The 20,596-nt window shown below is 37.9% G+C and overlaps 1 protein-coding gene and 1 pseudogene across 1 annotated transcript; one reads left to right on the top strand and one right to left on the bottom strand.

Moving 5' to 3' along the window:
* Positions 1–277: 277 nt before the first annotated feature.
* LOC136174892 (olfactory receptor 8U3-like) lies at positions 278–1,237 on the top strand. Its single transcript, XM_065945152.1, has one exon. The coding sequence runs from the start codon at positions 278–280 to the stop codon at positions 1,235–1,237; it is 960 nt and encodes a 319-aa protein (XP_065801224.1).
* Positions 1,238–12,825: 11,588 nt separating this feature from the next.
* Positions 12,826–13,766, bottom strand: LOC136175991 (olfactory receptor 5AL1-like; annotated as a pseudogene).
* Between the last annotated feature and the right edge of the window lie 6,830 nt (positions 13,767–20,596).

Genomic DNA, 20,596 nt, shown 5'->3' with positions numbered 1-20,596 from the left:
CAGCATCTTCCATATTTTCTACATCATAAAGCAAAGAAGGACCACTTCTTTGTAAAGCTAAGTAAGGCTCAAGAAGACTACTCTGAGAGTAATAGATTCCTTTTCCTGGAGCAAGAATGGCACGTCATTGGAGAGCTTCAGCTACCTTTTGCCCACAAGATGGTATGACTCACGGACAGAAGATGCTGACGATCACCTTCCCCAACACTGGCAGAGGCCGTAGGTGTCATTTTTATTCTTGAACTCACAACAGACTCTGCCAAATCCATCAGATTAAATGGCTAAAGTGAATCTTACTTTTGTCACTGAATTCATTCTCAAGGGAATTACAGAGCGGCCAGAGCTTCAGGTCCCCTGCTTCGTGGTGTTTTTGGTCATCTATCTGGTAACAGTGCTGGGCAACCTGGGCTTGATAACCTTGATCAGACTTGATGCTCGACTCCACACGCCCATGTACTATTTCCTCAGTCACTTGACCTTTGTTGATCTTTGCTACTCCTCTGCTATCACTCCAAAGATGATGGTGAACTTTGTTGTGGAGCACAATGCTATTGGCTTCTATGCTTGTGCAACACAACTGGGCTGTTTTCTCACCTTCATGATCATGGAGTGTTTCCTCTTAGCTTCCATGGCCTACGATCGCTATGTAGCCATCTGCAGTCCCCTGCACTATTCCACACTGATGTCAGAGAGAGTCTGCATTCGGTTAGTGGCAGTTCCATATGGGTACAGCTTTCTGGTTGCCCTGTTCCACACCATCATCACCTTCCGTCTGACTTACTGTGGCCCCAATGTTATTAACCATTTCTACTGTGATGACCTCCCTCTCCTGGCTCTGTCATGCTCAGACACACACATGAAGGAAATTCTGATCTTCGCCTTTGCTGGTTTTGATATGATCTGTTCGTCTTCCGTTGTCCTCACCTCCTACCTCTTCATCATCACCGCCATCGTAAGGATCCGCTCTACCCAGGGGCGACGCAAGGCCGTTTCTACCTGTGGCTCCCACATGGTGGCTGTTGCCATTTTTTATGGCACGCTGATCTTCATGTACCTGCAGCCCAAGTCAAACCACTCCCTGGACACAGACAAAATGGCCTCTGTGTTTTACACAGTGGTGATCCTCATGTTGAACCCACTCATCTATAGTCTAAGAAACAAAGAGGTGAAAGATGCCTCCAAGAAAGTCTTGGGGAAAGGTTGTGAAACTATAAAGATACTAAAATTAAGAAAATAATAATAATAATATTACATTAAATGCAAGAAGAAAAATAAGTCAGTCTTTCCCTTTTTGACATTGCTTGTGATTTCTTTACCAGTAGACTGAAAATGTGATTGTTACTTCAACAGACTCTGATAAGTAATACAAGGACCCAGGTCAATTCTGGAAAGTCAGTTTGATTCTGAGTCCTGTTCAAGACATAGTAGCATTTGAAGACGATGAAATCATCTTCAAATACGAACACAGATACACTCCCAAACACATATACATGTATCCCAAACAAAGGTAGTAGCATCTTTTTCTTAGAACTCAGGACTCTAAGACCAAGACTGCCTGAGTTTGAATTGTATCTTCTACTTTTATTAGCTGTGAAACTTGGGACAATTGACCTGAACTCTGCATGACTCTCTTTCCGACTTTACAAAATAATGAGAACTGAATGGTTGATTGGTCTTGCAGGTTAAACAGGTTACTGTTTATGAAAGTCTTAGAACAGTATTCTGTTGTAGTAAGTGCTATGCCTGCTACGTCACTTCAGTCATGTTAGACTCTTTGTGACTCCACGGACTACAGCCTGCCAGGCTCCTCTGTTCATGGGGTTTATTGGGCAAGAATACTGAGTGGATTGCCATGCCCTCCAGGGGATCTTTCCCACCCAGAAATCAAACCTGCATCTCATATGTCTCTTGCAGGCAGATTCTTTACCACTAGCGCCACCTGGGAAGTCCGTGAGTTCTATGTGTATTTATATAAATGCTTTTATGTGTAACTAAAAATCAATCAGTTAAGTTCTCAAAAGTTTATCAGTCTTAGATAAGAAAGACAAAGCTTTTTTCCATTGTATATCCTTGCCTCCTTTGTCAAAGATGAGGTGTCCATAGGTTCGTGGATTTATCTCTGGGCTTTCTATTCTGTTCCATTGATCTATATTTCTGTCTTTGTGCCAGTACCATACTGTCTTGATGACTGTGGCTTTGTAGTAGAGTCTGAAGTCAGGCAGGTTGATTCCTCCAGTTCCATTCTTCTTTCTCAAGATTACTTTGGCTATTCGAGGTTTTTTGTATTTCCATACAAATTGTGAAATTATTTGCTCTAGTTCTGTGAAAAATACCATTGGTAGCTTGATAGGGATTGCATTGAATCTATAGATTGCTTTGGGTAGAATAGCCATTTTGACAATATTGATCCTTCCAATCCATGAACACGGTATGTTTCTCCATCTGTTTGTGTCCTCTTTGATATCTTTCATCAGTGTTTTACAGTTTTCTATGTATAGGTCTTTTGTTTCTTTAGGTAGATATACTCCTAAGTATTTTATTCTTTTTGTTGCAATGGTGAATGGTATTGTTTCCTTAATTTCTCTTTCTGTTTTTTCATTGTTAGTGTATAGGAATGCAAGGGATTTCTGTGTGTTAATTTTATATCCTGCAACTTTACTATATTCATTAATTAGCTCTAGTAATTTTCTGGAAGAGTCTTTAGGGTTTTCTATGTAGAGGATCATGTCATCTGCAAACATCGAGAGTTTCACTTCTTCTTTTCCTATCTGGATTCCTTTTATGTCTTTTTCTGCTCTGATTGCTGTGGCCAAAACTTCCAACACTATGTTGAATAGTAGTGGTGAGAGTGGGCATCCTTGTCTTGTTCCTGATTTCAGAGGAAATGCTTTCAATTTTTCACCATTGAGGGTGATACTTGCTGTGGGTTTGTCATATATAGCTTTTATTATGTTGAGGTATGTTCCTTCTATTCCTGCTTTCTGGAGAGTTTTAATCATAAATGAGTGTTGAATTTTGTCAAAGGCTTTCTCTGCATCTATTGAGATAATCATATGGTTTTTATCTTTTAACAAGTGGTGCTGGGAAAACTGGTCAACCACCTGTAAAAGAATGAAACTAGAACACTTCCTAACACCATACACAAAAATAAACTCAAAATGGATTAAAGATCTAAATGTAAGACCAGAAACTATAAAACTCCTAGAGGAGAACATAGGCAAAACACTCTCCGACATAAATCACAGCAAGATCTTCTATGACCCACCTCCCAGAATATTGGAAATAAAAGCAAAAATAAACAAATGGGACCTAATGAAAATTAAATGCTTTTGCACAACAAAGGAAACTATAAGTAAGGTGAAAATACAGCCCTCAGATTGGGAGAAAATAATAACAAATGAGGAAACAGACAAAGGATTAATCTCAAAAATATACAAGCAACTCCTGAAGCTCAATTCCAGAAAAATAAACGACCCAATCAAAAAATGGGCCAAAGAACTAAACAGACATTTCTCCAAAGAAGACATACAGATGGCTAACAAACACATGAAAAGATGCTCAACATCACTCATCGTCAGAGAAATGCAAATCAAAACCACAATGAGGTACCATTACACGCCAGTCAGGATGGCTGCTATCCAAAAGTCTACAAGCAATAAATGCTGGAGAGGGTGTGGAGAAAAGGGAACCCTCTTACACTGTTGGTGGGAATGCAAACTAGTACAGCCACTATGGAAAACGGTGTGGAGATTTCTTAAAAAACTGGAAATAGAACTGCCATATGACCCAGCAATACCACTTCTGGGCATACACACTGAGGAATCCAGATCTGAAAGAGACATGTGCACCCAAATGTTCATCGCAGCACTGTTTATAATAGCCAGGACATGGAAGCAACCCAGATGCCCATCAGCAGATGAATGGATAAGGAAGCCGTGGTACATATACACCATGGAATATTATTCAGCCGTTAAAAAGAATTCATTTGAATCAGTTCTAATGAGATGGATGAAACTGGAGCCCATTATACAGAGTGAAGTAAGCCAGAAAGATAAAGAACATTACAGTATACTAACACATATATACGGAATTTAGATAGATGGTAGCGATAACCCTATATGCAAAACAGAAAAAGAGACACAGAAGTACAGAACAGACTTTTGAACTCTGTGGGAGAAGGTGAGGGTGGGAAGTTTTGAAAGAACAGCATGTATATTATCTATGGTGAAACAGACCACCAGCCCAGGTGGGATGCATGAGTCAAGTGCTCGGGCCTGGTGCACTGGGAGGACCCAGAGGAGTCGGGTGGAGAGGGAGGTGGGAGGGGGACAAAAAAAAAAAAGAAAGACAAAGCTTAGTTAGATTTCTACTACCTTCCAGGATTTTAGTCACATAGTTCCACTTAATCCTATATATCATTTCTACTGGAGTGTAAGGTTTCACTTGTAGGTCTCAATAATTTATAAATTGTCTAAGTTTGCATAACTAATAATAAGAATATTCTAAGCTCAAATTCAAGTCTATTTAAAGTTTATTTCTAACACTTTGGAAGTAGAGTAAAGCGTACTATACATTGCACTCTTAGTCTCTCAGTCGTGCCCAATTCTTTGCAACACTTTGGGCTGTACCCTACCAGGCTTTGAAGTCCATTGGTTTCTCCAGGGCCGAATTCTGGAGTGGGCTGCCACTTCCTACTCCAGGGGATCTTTCCAACGCAGGGCTTGAATTTGCCTCTTCTGTGTCTCCACCACTGCAGGCAGAATCTTTACCACCAGAGTCAGCTGGGAAGCCCTAATTATAGATCATTGTATTATTGTTATTTAGTTTGCTAAGTTTGGTCAGATTCTTTGTGACCCCATGGACTGTAGGGGTCCTACCAGTTTCCTCTGTCCATGGGATTTCCCAAGCAAGCGTACTGGAGTGGGTTGCCACTTCTTTCTCCCGGGGTTCTTCCTGATCCAGGGATTGAACTCAGGTCCCCGGCATTAACAGGCAGATCCCTTACCACTGAACCAGCAGGGGAACCTAGTTATAGGTTATCTATACTTAAATGTGTCATTATCAGATTTTTAAATATAATTGGAAAACATGGTTTACAAGAAATTATATTTTAAAAATGAATAAATTCCTATATAAATTCAAATAGAAATAATCTTAGGCTACAATGTCATCTATTCAATCACCCTTATAGGATCAATACATGAAATTTATTTATTTATTTATTTATTTATTTTTGACATGAAATTTAAAAATTAGTGATTCTAAGCTTTTTTTTTTTATTATTTTGACAGCTCATAAAAATTAATTAAATTACTGATCTAATATTATCATTTTACCATTTTGGAAGGTGATTTTGGTAGTTACAGTCATTATATAAAATACAGTTTGAGGTTTGTAATGTTGTTGTTGTTGAGTTGCTAAGTCATGTCTGACTTTTTTGTGACCCTATGGACTCTAGCCCACCAGGCTCCTCTGTCCATAGCTTTTTCCGGGTAAGAATACTGGAGTGGGTTGCCATTTCCTTCTCCGGGGGATCATCCCAATCAGAGATCAAGCCTGAGTCTCCTGCATTGGCAGCTGAATTCTCTATCCCTGAGCCAATAGGGAAGCCTTGAGGTGCATTGTACAAGGGAATTATTCCCTCTTCTGCACTTAATTTGTAAGGAACCCATGCATGTTGCCATGAGGTGTGTTTGCAACCTTGTGAGCTGAATGAATTCTCAGATTTCTAAATCAGGTTTGACAGAGAACATGGTGCTTCTATTCACTGCACTATGCCTTGTGAGTACATATTTATATGATGGGTATTCACATATATTCTCACATATCACATACAAAACACATAGAAACAACATAGGAAGTTTCTCTTTCACAGGTAAATAAGTTCAAACCCAAAGAATCTTAATGTCTCAGTTGAGGAACTCTGCTGTTTTGGAGTTTCACTTTACCTTTTTGCATCCAATAATTATTTACAATAGCAATGTTGAAACACTAACTGGAGTTTTCATGCCTACACAATTTTAATCCCTTACTATTAGCAATCATTTCTTAAAGCAATCCTGACTTTTCTCAGGGAAATTCAAGAAAAAATTCACGTGTAATCAATTGTTATGTTATTCAGCTTCTTCCTAAACAGACACATAAAATTCTGTGCAATCTCTAAAACTGTACTTGAAATGTCATTCCCTCAGCTAAAATGTCAAAATCCACATTCTTATGCAGTCTTAGAAGCAGCACTTCCCCAGGTCCATCGCAGGCCTACACTCACTCTAGCTGGAGTCAACCAGCCAGAGTCACCAGTTACAAGCAGTAGACAAAGAGAGTCATCCGCACAGAGATACTCCTTCAAGACAAGGAGAGAGAGAGGTTTTGCTTGATTAGTAGAAACAGAAATCAAAAGTCAAACATAATGAGGAGACAAAGGAGTGAGTTCCAAACAAAAGAGCAAAATAAAACCCCAGAACAAACCCTAATGAAATGGTCTCTAGGTAAGTGTTTACCTGATAAAGAGTTCAAAAAAATGATCAAAGGAGGCTCACCAAACTCAGAAAATGAATGGAGAGATTCAGCGAGAAACATCAACAGAGACAGAAAATATAAGAAAAAACCAGCAAAACCTGAATACAATAACTGAAATTTAAATATATATATTTAAATCATGTATATATGTATATATATATATATATATACACATGAGAGGGAATCAATGTTCATGTAAAGATCAAGTATAATAAGATTCACATTAAAGGGGTCCTTGAAAGAGAAGAGAGAGAGATGGGGCAGAAAATGCATGTGAAGAAGTAATGGTATAGAGGTATGTTTTTTTTTCCATAGTTCCAGATTTGTTTCTAATGAGCACTCATATTTAAAAACAACTGGACTATATGGTGATCTCTTACTTTTACCTAGTTTGTTTCATTTTTTCTATTTCATAATCAGTGCTCCCATTTCATTTAGTTTATGTTTTCCAATTTCTCCATCTCTTCTTTTTTTTGATGTTCTTTCTTAAACCTTTTTCAAATGTAATAGAAAAGCTTTTGTATACACTTATATAAATAATATATATATAATATATGCATTTTAGAAAAATTATGAGTTTTTGCCTAACTAAAAAATGTATGACATTTGATTCTACTTGTTTGACTTACTCTGAATAGAATGTTAAATTTCTAATTAAAAAATAGACATGCAACAAAGGTTTACTGTGTAGCAGGGAACTATACTCAATATCTTGTAGTAACCTATAATGGAAATAATTTCAAAAATAATATATTTGTATATGTATTTTTTAAAAAGCAGAAAATTACCCTAACCTGAGGAAGAAAACAGATCCTTTGGTATAGAAAGCAAGCTCCTCTCAATTCTTTTCAGTTTCTTGAGTGACAATTGAATCATTTTAAAAAGGACAGCACACTTTCTTTACTACTTATTTTTATGTGATATATTTAAACAAAGACCATCACTCACTTATACAATTTATTTACTAGCAACAAAGAAAAAGAAGAAAAATACCTGATATTTATTGAGGGCTTGCTATTGCGTAGCCTAATTTTGAATTTTATCAACTCATTTAATCCTTTTACCAATGCTAAGAAATAAGTCGTATGCATTTAAGTTTAACAATGTGAACATCAGGATTTACAAAATAAAGAAAGTGAGCTTTAACCCATTTTACCCTTTTGAAAATGATAAGTAGAAAACATATGAAGTTAAATTGTTTTGAAAGTATGATTTATTAATTTAACAAAATAAATTGTTGTAGAAATACTAGATTTACAAGAATATGTTTAGAATGTAAATATTCTGATGAGTTTAATTTTTTGTTGCTTACCTATAAGTACCTCATATTCCCTCAATTATATTTTTTTATTTGCATATTAGTTCAGAGAAGCCCACATTTTAATATAGTTTGACTGCTTCATAGTAACATTACAGTGTTATCTATGAAGAAAAACCGTTAGTGATTATATATTTACAGACTGATTTTTTTTCCCTCAGACCTTCTTGTCACTTAATTTGGTTTTTAGATAATTAAATTAAGCATAAGATGTTGATATTTTATTATATAAGTAATACCCAGGCTGAGGACCATTAGAGTTCATTTCTCCTGAATATCTCAACTTACATGAAAAACTTGTACCTCAGAGCTGTTAAAGTCCTTTCCTTATATTCTAAGCCAGAGCAGTTATGTAACAGCAAAGGGACCAAGTAACACCAAAGTGTAGAAGTGAAATATGGTTAGACCTTTTAGAAACTATTAAGAATCTAGCTTTTGGGAGATGATGGAATATTCTCAGAAACTTCTGAAATTAACATCACTGGAAGGCAAAGAAATGATAAAGGAAAAGAGCTTTTGCCCCAAGTGTGGTCACTTTTCCCTCCATTTTCTTTTCCAGAATATGTGAACCCCATGAAAGATTCATTCATTGTGCCAGATTCAGGCTCCATCTATCTTTCAAATTATTTTTCCAACTAAGCAAATAATTTAAATTTAGTTTTTAAATGAATTTGGTTCAGTGTTCAAAAGCAGTTCAGTTCAGTCGCTCAGTCCTGTCCAACTCTTTGTGACCCCATAAACTGCAGCACCCCAGGCTTCCCTGCCCATCACCAACTCCTGGAGCTTATGCAGACTCATGACCATCAGGTCGGTGATGCCATCCAACCATCTCATCCTCTCTCATCCGCCTCTCCTCCTGCCCTCAAACTTTCCCAGCATCAGGGTCTTTTCAATGAGTCGTCTCTTTGCATCAGGTGGACAAAGTATTGGAGCTTCAGCTTCAGCATCAGTCCTTCCAGTGAATATTCAGGACTGATATTTTCCTTTTGGATTGACTGGTTTGATTGCCCTGCAGGCCAAGGGACTCTTGAGAATCTTCTCTGATTCCATAGTTAAAAATGTTTAGAATAGTCACTAAAAATCTGTTTTAACAAATTTAAATTCCTTTTTTTCTCTAGTTATTAGTCACATGCTTATTAAAGAACTACATAAACTGTTTTGGACTTTTTAATTTTTTAAATACCCGTCTCAGTAGAGTGTTATAAAAATTAGCTGATACCATTCATTTAAAGAGTTTCATCCAGCATCAGACACACAGAAGATTCAACTGGTTTTATCTCTGTTTTAACTTTAAAAAGTTTGGAACTAAATAAATTAATGTTTTATTAATGCAATCCTTACTAAATGCAACAAAAATAGCTTAAATTTTGTTTCAAGAAAATATATGCTTATTTTAATAGCAGGAATGGTAGAACCAAAAAAATTCAGTTTCAAATATGCTCACAAAACAAAGAAAAGCTAAATTTAAAATGACAATTCAAAAGTAAGTTTAAAATGGTCAATTTAGGTAAGTGAGTGAGTGAGTGACAGTTGCTCAGTTGTGTCCAACTCTTTAAGACCCCACGGACTGTAGCCTGCCAGACTCTTCTGTCCATGGAATTCTCCAGGCAAGCATACTTGAGTGGGTTGTCATTGGTACCCAACTGTAGTTTTGATTTGCATTTCACTAACAATTAGTGATATTGAGCATATTTTTTTAACTATCTATGTGTCTTCTTTGGAGAAATGTCTGTCCATCTTCAAAATATCTACAGGCAGTGCATGCTAGAGAGGGTGTGGAGAAGAAAGAGCCCGCCTGTGCTGCCGGTGGGGATGTGAGCTGGTATAAGCTCTGTGGGGAACAGCATGCAAGTTCCTTAAAGTAAATAAAACTGCAGCTGCCGGGTGTGTGCCTAGTTGCTCATTCACGTCCGATTCTTTGCAAACCTGTGGACCGTGACCCACCCGGCTCCTCTGTCCGTGGGGATTCTCCAGGCAAGCATACTGGGGTGGGTCGCCGTGCCCTCCTTCCAGTGATCTTCCCCACCCAGGGATCGAAACCAGGTCTCCTGGGCAACTTTACCAGCTGAGTTACTGGGGAAGCCCACCTGGACATATATCTGAAGAAAAGTGTAGATTCTAAGAATACATGCACCCCAGTATGCACTGTAGCATGATTTGCAATAGCCTGGACACGGAAGCAACTTAAATGTCCATCAGCAGAGGAAGGGATAAAGAAGGTGCGGTACATACGCACAATGGATTATTACTCAGCCTTGAAAAAGAATGAAGCCATGCTATTAACAGCAACAGGGATGGACCTGGAGACTGTCAAAGTGAGTGAAGTAAGTCAGAAAGAGAAAGACAGATGTATCATGGCCCTTATGTGGAATCTACGAAAATGGTACAGATGAACTTGTTTGCAAAACAGAAACGGAATTACAGAAATAGGAAAGAAACATGATTGCCAAGGGGGGAAAGATACATGCGTGCATTGGGAGGTGGGACTGACCTACACACACTCCTGTGTGTAAAACAGATACCTGGGGGAACCTGCTATAGGGCACAGGGGCCTCTCCTCAGTGCTCTGTGGCCCCCAAATGGGAAGTGAATCGGAAAAAGAGTGAGCATAGATATGTGTGTAACTAATTCACTTTGCTGTTTGGCAGGAAACTAATGCAATATTACAAAGCAACTATACCCCAGCACAATTAATAAAAGCAATTGCGATGAGATTTAGGGGCAGTGGGAGGCAGGATGGGCTTCCCAGTTTGTGCTGGTGGTAAACAACCTGCCTGCCAATGCAGGAGAAGCCTGGGCCCCTCTTCCATCCCTGGGTCAGGAAGATCCCCTGGAGGAGGGCATGGCACCCCACTCCAGTGTTCTTGCCTGGAGAATCCCATGGACAGAGGGCCTGGCGGGCTATAGTTCATAGGGTCACAAAGACATGACTGAAGTGACAGCATGCACGCATGCGTGGGAGGTGGAGTGGCCTTAGAAAGCTCAGTGGTGTGGGCGCTGCACGGCATCCCAGTGGCGTGGGCAATGCACTTTCAGAGAATAATTATGCCAAATGTTCAACATGAAGCTGTTTGCATTTCTGAGATATGAAATTTCTTTGTCTTAAACAGTTTGTATTGTTGATTCCACTTATATAAAACTGTAGGAAATAAGCAGTTAGACATGACTGAAGCAACTTAGCATGCAGCATGCATTTAAGAATCGCAAAGCAATCCATAGTGACAGGAACCAGATTGGTGGCTGCCCAGGGTCAGTGCAGGAGGAACCTCGGGGGAAGGGACAAACTCGTTCAGCATTTTCACTGTGGTGATGTTTCAAAACTTATCAAATTGAGCACTGCAAATATGCACAGTTTAAACAAGTAATTTATATCAATTTGAAACAAAAATGAAAAGGAATGAAATTGTTTTAATGATGACAATACAATAACTAGTTAGCTTTTATATTTTCATTTTGTTGATTTTAAAATAAAGCAAATCACGTTGCCAACTCTTTCTAAAAGGGCTATGCATGCAATAGCAATGCTGAAAATTATGTTACTAATTAGGTGTAATAGTCAGCGCTCATGAAGCGCTTGGCATGTACTACTAATTATGTAAGCCTTTTATAGTCATAATCTTATTTAATCTTCACAATCAGTCCAGGACAAAGGAACTATTACTATTATAGATGAAGAAAACAAGAAAAAGAGATGTGAAATATAATAATTTACCCAAGATAACAGCTATTATTTGGAAAAACTAAAATTGTTAGCCAAACTGTGTGAAGGAAGAGTCCGTGTTCTTAATCACAACTGATACAGAACAAGCAAGGAGTTTATATGGCAGGAAAGAGCTCCAGTGGACTAAACTGACACAGTGTCAGGATCGGTGTTACCAAGGGCTCAATGTCAAGGTGGCTCTGATGGTGCTACTCTTTGAGCTGAACGAAAGAAGAGGAGTGTTAGGAAGACTATTCAGAGTGTTGGGGAAAAAAAAATCTTGCTATTAAGCTTTGCCTTAAGCAACCTAGATGCTCATCAGCAGACAAATGGATAAGGAAGCTGTGGTACATATACACCATGGAATATTACTTAGCCATTGAAAAGAATTCATTTGAATCAGTTCTAATGAGATGGATGAAACTGGAGGCCATTATACAGAGTGAAGTTAGCCAGAAAGATAAAGACTAATACAGTATACTAACGCATATATATGGAATTTAAAAAGATGGTAACGATAACCCTATATGCAAAACAGAAAAAGAGACACAGATGTACAGAACAGACTTTGGGACTCTGTGGGAGAAGGCGAGGGTGAGACGTTCTGAGAGAACAGCATTGAAACAAGTATACTCTCAAGGGTGAAACAGATCACCAGCCCAGGTTGGATGCATGAGACAAGTGCTCGGGGCTGGTGCACTGGGAAGACCCAGAGGGATCGGGTAGAGAGGGAGGTGGGAGGGGGGATCGGGATGGGGAACACATGTAAATCCATGGCTGATTCATGTCAATGTATGGCAAAAACCACTACAATATTGTACAGTAATTAGACTCCAACTAATAAAAATAAATGGAAAAAATAAATAAATAAACTTTGCCTTATTTTCCAGATTATCTATGCAGCAAACTTGAAATATAAGATACCAAATGTTGGTCTATCTTAGCATGACCCATATGACACAGAATTCAGACAAAGTCACTATGCCCGGTGTTCCATTTCTTTAATTATAAAGATGTGTTTTCAAACAGGTTAAGATATCTCTATCTCTGTTTCTCTCTCTGTCTTTCCTTGTTTGTCTGTCTCTTTCTCCTTTTACAATTTAACATCTCAAAATTAACAAAATGCCATTCACGTGTAAATCACAAAGAATGACAGAGTGAGTAAAACATATTGAGTAAATAAGAACACTGGAAGTGAGGAATTTGGCTCTATCATTTATCAGCATTTTGACTCTAGATAAGCCACAACTCCAAGTCCTCTGATTCTTCCCTGTCCTTGATTTTTCAGTTATTTGATAGCCAAATGCAACTTTTCTATAATTCTCTTCAGTGCATTCTTTACTTCCTGATTCCTCAAACTATAGATCAATGGGTTTAACATGGGAATCACCACCACATAGAACACCGAAGCAAATTTATCTGTGTTCAGAGAATGACTTGAATTGGGCAGGAGGTACATAAAAATGATTGTTGTGTAAAATATGGTGATGGAGGTGAGATGGGAAACACAGGTAGAAAAGGCTTTTTGCCTTCCTTCAGCAGAACGGATCCCCAGAATGGCAAAGAGAATGAAGATATAAGAAATGATCACGATCAGTAGAGAGCAGAGCGTGTTGAACCCAGCGATGATTAACAGCATCAGCTCTTTGACTTGAGTGTCAGAGCGAGCCAGCGCGACCAAGGGAACATCATCACAATAGAAGTGGGTGACCCTACTGGAGCCACAGAAAGACAAGAGGAATGTTGCGACTGTCTGTGCAAGACCCACAACGAATCCATAAACATATGTGCTAGCAATGACCCGATCGCAGAGTTTTTAGGCATGAGGATGGCATAGAGTAAAGGGTTGCAGATGGCAACACACCTATCATAGGCCATGATTGAAAGCAAGTACTGTTCGCAAACTACAAACGTGATGAAACAGCACACCTGAACAGCACATGCATAAAATGCTATACTTTTAACTTCACACAGAAAATTCACCAAGGTGTTTGGGGTGACAGATGAAGTAAAAGAAAAATCAATAAAAGCCAGATGGCTGAGAAAAAAATACATGGGTGTGTGAAGCTGTGAGCTGATTAGAATTAGCACAATCAAACCAAGATTACCCAGGACACTAGCTAAATAGATTACTAGAAATACACCAAAGAGAGTGGCTTGAAGTTCTGGATTGTCTGTGAGTCCCAAGAGGATAAACTCAGCCACTGCAGAATAATTGCCTTTTGCCATGGTAGAGAAATAATTTTTTTTTTCTAACAATAAAACCCCCTAGAGCACACAGTCTGAGTCTTCTTGTCTCTCTTAGAAATAATCAAGCAGATGTTTGGAACTGATTCTGATCCACCCTGATCTTGTGTTGGACACATTCAAAGGTGACTCTCCATGCAAATTCTGGTTTCAGAATGAAGTGATTTGTTCTCTGCAGAATTTCCAAAGTATGAAATTCTGTGGGGTTTGGAAAGATAGAAAGATGGCATTTTATTTAAAATCTAATATAATTGAATAATTTCTTATCTATTTTTAATAAAAGAAAATAAACGCAGAGCTATTTGAGCACAAATTTTTTTTAATTATTGAAATACTTTAAACAAATATGCTGATTCTTTGAAAATTGTTAATTAATAGAAAACAATAAATTAAAAAAATAATTTCAGAAGGGGTAGTATGAAAGGTAATTTTAAATTCTGACCATCTCTATATCAACTGTTCAGGACAATTATATTTTATTTTGTTCTCTTACTATGACTTCTAGTTTTCTTTCAATTACTATGTAATATTTGGGAATTAAAGGGAGAAAAACCCTTAGAAACATAGATAGTCTTGCTCTTTCTGAAATATGCATGGGATGATTAAAAATACATTAAAATAATTCATAAAACATATTTGTCAAGTCTCTCCTAATATCTAAATGCAAAACAGGAGAAGAAAAAAATCAAGAAAATTTTGTAGAACTAAAAACCGGTTTCTGGCTTGTTAAAAGAAACAGTTTGATTTTTTAAATTTTTCTACTACTTTATCTCAGATCATCTTTCCATCAACCCTATCAGCTGGTGATAAGCTATCGTCTTCATTTTCAGATATGGAAACTGAAAGTGAGAGCTTAAATCCTCTTCCTGTTTCATGATTAGTGTGGGGTGAAGCAAAATAGCTCATGAACTAGTGCTGAACCCCCTGACCTCAATTCATATTTTATAGAAATGAGCTCTTTTCATAGAGGCAAGAATTTCCCCATTAGTCAGAACATTTGGAAAGGCGATCTCTAAGTCTGTCCACCTTAAGTGCTATAAGAAGTGCCTTTCATGCTGTATGTGCGAAGTGAGTAAATTTTAGCTCTTAAAATGGGCTTCCCACGCGGCAGCGCAGGAGCAAAGAATCCTCCTGCCAATGCAGGGATGTGGGAGGCAAGGGTTGGATCCGTGGGTCGGAAGATCCCCTGGAGGAGGAAATGGCACCCCACTCCAGTGTCTTACCTGGAACGCCCCATGGACAGAGGAGCCTGGCTGGCTAACGTCCATGAGTCAGACACGACTGGGCACACACACATGGTTTTTCATTTCATTAGTATTAACAGTATTCAGATTTAGGCTTATTCTCAAAAGAAGTGACTCTGCAATCCCATCATACCAATGACTGTAGGTTATTCTTTTTGCAATATTTTAAGGTGAGGTCTTTTTCCATTGCCTCATTGACTTGTGCTCTCAGATCATTACCTTTCCTGGCTCTTAATTTTTCTGGTACTTGTATTTCTCTGATGTGTTGGCGTCTGTAACTCTTGCTCTGACGTTACCAAACTCACCAATATCTCCAGTCATTTTAGTTTCCTCTCTTTAAACTGAAACTTGGGTCATCCTTGAAAATGTATTTCTCTCCAGGTTTCCAAAGGCTGTTCCATTTGAAACTATCCACATATGTCAAATCTGACAACCTCTAAGCATCAGGGAAGTTTTTTGCCAGGTCTTGCATTCAGGTACACCTCCCTGATGCTTAGAGGCTTATCCCCATATTCACTGTCAACACGTATGCATCCAGATCACGCCCTCTTATTCACTGAAGGCTCTGGTATTGATGCCATCGTGTTTATCTTCCACAAATTTGCCATCAATATCATGAGCACCACTTATGTCATACCTTGGCTTCTTAGATCCTTGATCTTGGAATCAGCGACTCCACTGCTATTCCACTTGAGCATCCTACTCCCGTGATTCCATTTTGAAGCTTACTTTATGTGACCATTGATAATAGTAGCTATCCAAAATCAAAAACTTATCTTATGACCACAACTTTCTGAACTTTCCTTTCACATCAGTTATGACACTACAACTTTGTATGTATTCACTCAATCACTTTAACCCTAAGTATCCTTTATCTGCTGTCAGTTTCTTTATTCAATGCTCACCCTAAACAGCTTAGACTCTGTGATCAATTGCCACAATGACTATTCACAACATACACATTTCTCTTTCTAACATATAAAATTATATTTTGGTTCCCAAGCTGTTTTGTTCATCCCATATGTTCATCCTCTACTAATTATTTGACCTTCCCATCAGTTTAAAAACAAGATACATGCTGAAATCATTACTAACGACCTGCGACTTCTTTCCCTTGTCCTCTATCCATCAACCCCTCTCCTCTTCATTCTTTCAGTACTAAACATCCTGGAAAGTCATTTGCTTCATCTTTAGCATTTATGTATCATCTTGTATTCTGAAATTGTTCTCACCATAATTGTAATACAATTACTAATTCCAAGTTCACCAACAATCTCCTTCTTCCCTTAGGCAATGGAGATTTCTTTTATGTCGTCTCTGTAGCCCCAGATATCATTGACATTAGTTTTCATGAAAACCATTGTTTTGTTTTGTTTTGGTTTGGTTTGGTTTGTAAATCATAAGAATCCCATCATTCTGTCCACTTTTGCTCCATTCCCTGTGTTTATGTTTTAATTAAAGCATTACTTTACATTTCGTTCCTAAGCCATCTTGTGTCATTTTTTGCACACTCTTGTGGAGCTCTCATCAAATGTTCTGGGGATGGTTGTCACTTTTGTGTCGCAAAATTCTAAATTTCTAGGCCAGATTTTGCCTCTGATCTCCAGGTATATATTCAAGAGATTCCCAGACAACTTCATTTAGGTATTCCCAAAGTACCTAAATATAGCATGCTCAAAAGAGAATTCAGCAATTCAAAATCCATCCTATATTTTTCATCTGCTTTGAAGCATGCATTTTCTAACTCAGTGAGTGGTGTCATCTTCCAGCCAGTTATTCAGGCACAAAGCCAAGAAAATATATTTCAATTTCATATATCTTTCTAAACTCCACTGATAAAAATTAGATACTGAACACACTAATTATTTAACGTATTTTTTTTCAAACCTGTTTACTTGTAATTTAGGCCTCTATCATGACTTACCATATTATTGTCCAGACATTTATCTTATCCATCCTTTCTCTGTTCACTGTGACTAGAGTGTACTTTCTAACATGCAAATCATAGCTTACTATTTCCTATTGACATAGGATAGAGTACAAAATGTTGGCTAACTTAACCTTTGATAAGGAATCCCTTCTTTTCACACTGGTCTCACTTCTGTGACATTTTTCACATAATTCCCAGGCTTCAGCCATCATGATACTATCAGTTTCTCAGATGTGACCACGAATTTTGTACACAGTTGAAGCAGACACTCTTCCTTCTGTCATTACAATCTAGTTGGCTTTATCTTTTTGTGTATCCATCAGATCTCAGGTGAGATTTCACTTCTTGCTAGAGGTGTTTCATTACTTCTCAAGGGTTACGTCTAACAATTCATTCACCTGTTAAATACTTTGTAAAATAATCTAAATTTCAAATTTTTGAAAAAATAGATGGTTATTTTTCCATCTCCCCCAAACCTTGTAGGAGCTAGCACTGTTTAGAAACTCCAAATATACTAGTAGAATAATGGAACAAATAAATACAAGTTTTGTGTTACCCTAAACCCTTTTCTACTTCTTCCATTACCTTGATGTTCCCTCACTGTCTGCTGCCTTTGAGCAACTCACAATGAAACCAAAAAGGCGTCCAATGTACCTTGTGGCAAACTCTGTCAATGCCAACAAAATTTAGGATCATTTAACTGTAGTGAGTGTATTTTGTATATTTGTTGGTCCCTCCGGAATGTGTTCCCTGTGTTGCATAGTTTTAAGCAATTTCTGAGCAAAACAATGTAATGATTTCTCACAAGCATAGACAATCATCATGGTTAATCTTTTGGGACTCAGTTTGCTTGACAGACAGGGACTGATGACTTGAAATTTCTGATCATTATGCTGAATCTAAGTAAAATAAAACATTAATAATTACCAGCAAAGATTATTTTAACATGTGGGAAAATAACTCAGAAATGTTTAGCTGCTTTTATTTACTTTTTATACTTTAGTATGAGCTTTATTGGGGTTTGCAGGGGCACTAGTGGTAAAGAACTCTCCTGCCGATGCAGGAGACATAAAAGACAGGCGTTCAAACCCTAGTTTTGGAAGATACCCTGTAGGAAGACATGGTAACCCACTTCAGTATTCTAGCCTGGAAAATCCCTTGGACAGAGGAGCCTGGTGGGCTACAGTCCACAGGGTTGCAAAGAGTCAGACACAGTTGAAGTGACTTAGCACACACACATGCATATGAGCCCTATTAAATTTTTAATTTGATAAGAAGTCAGTGCACATTAAAGCAATGAGTTAACTGTGCTGTTGGACTTTGCAAGGCTAACAAGTAATAGTTTATACTGCACCAAAGATCCAGCCTTACATCTCCAACCCACTCAATTGTCTGTTGGGTTGTAAGGAAATAATAATTAAGCCATGAGTTTAGAAGCTTGGAGGTACACTTAATTCAGTCTCAGAAAATTGTTGTTTGAACATTCTGTTCAAAGAAGAAAATAATTTAAAACTAACTTTATTTTTTCCTGAAGTCTAATGGAAAGCACTTAAAGGCATGCACATCAGAGAGAAATGAGCACTTCTTTTCTTCAAACTCTCTAACAAATTCTCCTCATTCCACACATGTATAGAGTAATAAATAGAAATACATACAAGACATACAAGATAGAAAATTCATAGACAATGCTTATTACAAAGAAAGAAAGAACAATTATTATTAAATGTGGATATTTTATCCTAGGAAGTTGTTATGATTTTTATAACACCATTTTCTCTAGTAGAATAAAAGCATAAATGACAAAGAACCTTAAACATAAATTGTACAGAAGTCATCATATTTGTTTGCATTTTATTTCTAACCAATCTGTAATGATTTAACTCTGTGGTTTTTCTTAGAGGCTTGATAGAAATTCAAGAAAGTTGAAAGGAGATCTATCAGCATGAACAAGGCTATGAGTGTCTAAAATATACTCCTCAATTATTTTAGGAAAATATTTTAAACATTTTCTTTCTGTCAAAATCATAAAGTTTATCTTCCAGATTTCTTATTAGAGTTAATTTCACTGCAAAATTTTTTGCAATCCATTCTATGATCACTATTGCTTCATCTAATTACTTTTTTGAAGAAAACCCTTCAAAGTTTTAGAGTCTTGAAGCAAAAATGATTTATTATCTCTCATAATTCGGTGGGCTAAGGAAAATCTCTCTCCACATTGTGGTGTCAGCTGGGCAGTAGGCTGGCTGTGTGGTCCTAGAAGACTCAGTCACATGGCTGATATTATATTTGATGAAGCAGACAGTCGGATGTGGTCCATGTGATGAGTGTCTGGCTTGGGCTTCCAATGAAAACATGGTGGTTGAGTTCAAACATTTAAAATTTCTCTGGAAAAAGGTTCTAGCCTTAGAAGTTGTACACTTTTAAGCATTCTATTGAATAAAGCAGGTCACAGGGACAATAGCTCTGAACTACATGCTGGATATTTCAAAGGACTGCCAGATTTGATTTAATCTCAGAAAGAGTAGCTTCTGCAAGTAATCCAAAGATATTGGAAATATCTGTGTTGGAAAAGAATGATGTTTGAGTCTCTGGAAAACTGAAATCAGCATTACTGCACAGACCATGGAGAAAAGTCAGTTCTTTGATGAAGAAATAAAATGGTTTTCTGCGTTCTAGTGCACCCTAGTAGAAACAGTGCCAGATGATGAGACAGCAAGTAAACATTTAGCATCTGCTGCTTATTCTGTGCTGGACATTACAGGACCCACCAACTCAAATTTCAGTCTAACCCAATAACAATCCATCAAATGGAAATCATTCGTTTACAACCTGGTTAAGTTAGGTTGAGACGTTAGTAACAAATTATATGAACAAGGGATGCAGATTTTATATTGCCTGTCTCTGCTGCACAGACTCCCACACAGTCCATGCTACAGTTTAATAAGCTAAGAGTTCCAAATTAGGGGGTCCCAAATAGTATTTGGAGCTTCAGTTCAGTTCAGTCACTCAGTTGTGTCCGACTCTTTGAGACCCCATGAATAGCAGCACACCAGGCCTCCATGTCCATCACCAACTCCCAGAGTTTACTCAAACTCATGTCCATCGAGTTGGTGATGCCATCCAACCACCTCTTCCTCTGTTGTCCCCCTTCTCCTCCTGCCTCCAATCCTTTCCAGCATCAGGGTCTTTTCCAAAGAGTCAACTCTTCGCATGAGGTGGTCAAAGTATTGGAGTTTCAGCTTCAGCATCAGACCTTTCAATGAACACCCAGGACTGATCTCCTTTACGATGGACTGGTTGGATCTCCTTGCAGTCCAAGGGACTCTCAAGAGTCTTCTCCAACGTCACAATTCAAAAGCATCAGTTTTTCAGCACTCAGCTTTCTTCACAGCCCAACTCTTACATCCATACATGACCACTGGAAAAACCATAGCCTTGACTAGATGGACTATGTTGGCAAAGTAATGTCTCTGTTTTTTAATATACTGTCTAGGTTGGTCATAACTTTCCTTCCAAGGAGTAAGTGTCTTTTAATTTCATGGCTGCAATCACCATCTGCAGTGATTTTGGAGCCCAGAAAATAAAGTCTGACACTGTTTCCACTGTCTCCCCATCTATTTGCCATGAAGTGATGGGAC

This window comes from Muntiacus reevesi, chromosome 9 (genome assembly GCF_963930625.1).
Source record: "Muntiacus reevesi chromosome 9, mMunRee1.1, whole genome shotgun sequence".
Taxonomy (NCBI): Eukaryota; Metazoa; Chordata; class Mammalia; order Artiodactyla; family Cervidae; genus Muntiacus; species Muntiacus reevesi.
Note: the sequence above shows the minus strand (reverse complement) of the source record. Positions and strands in the feature narration are given on the sequence as shown.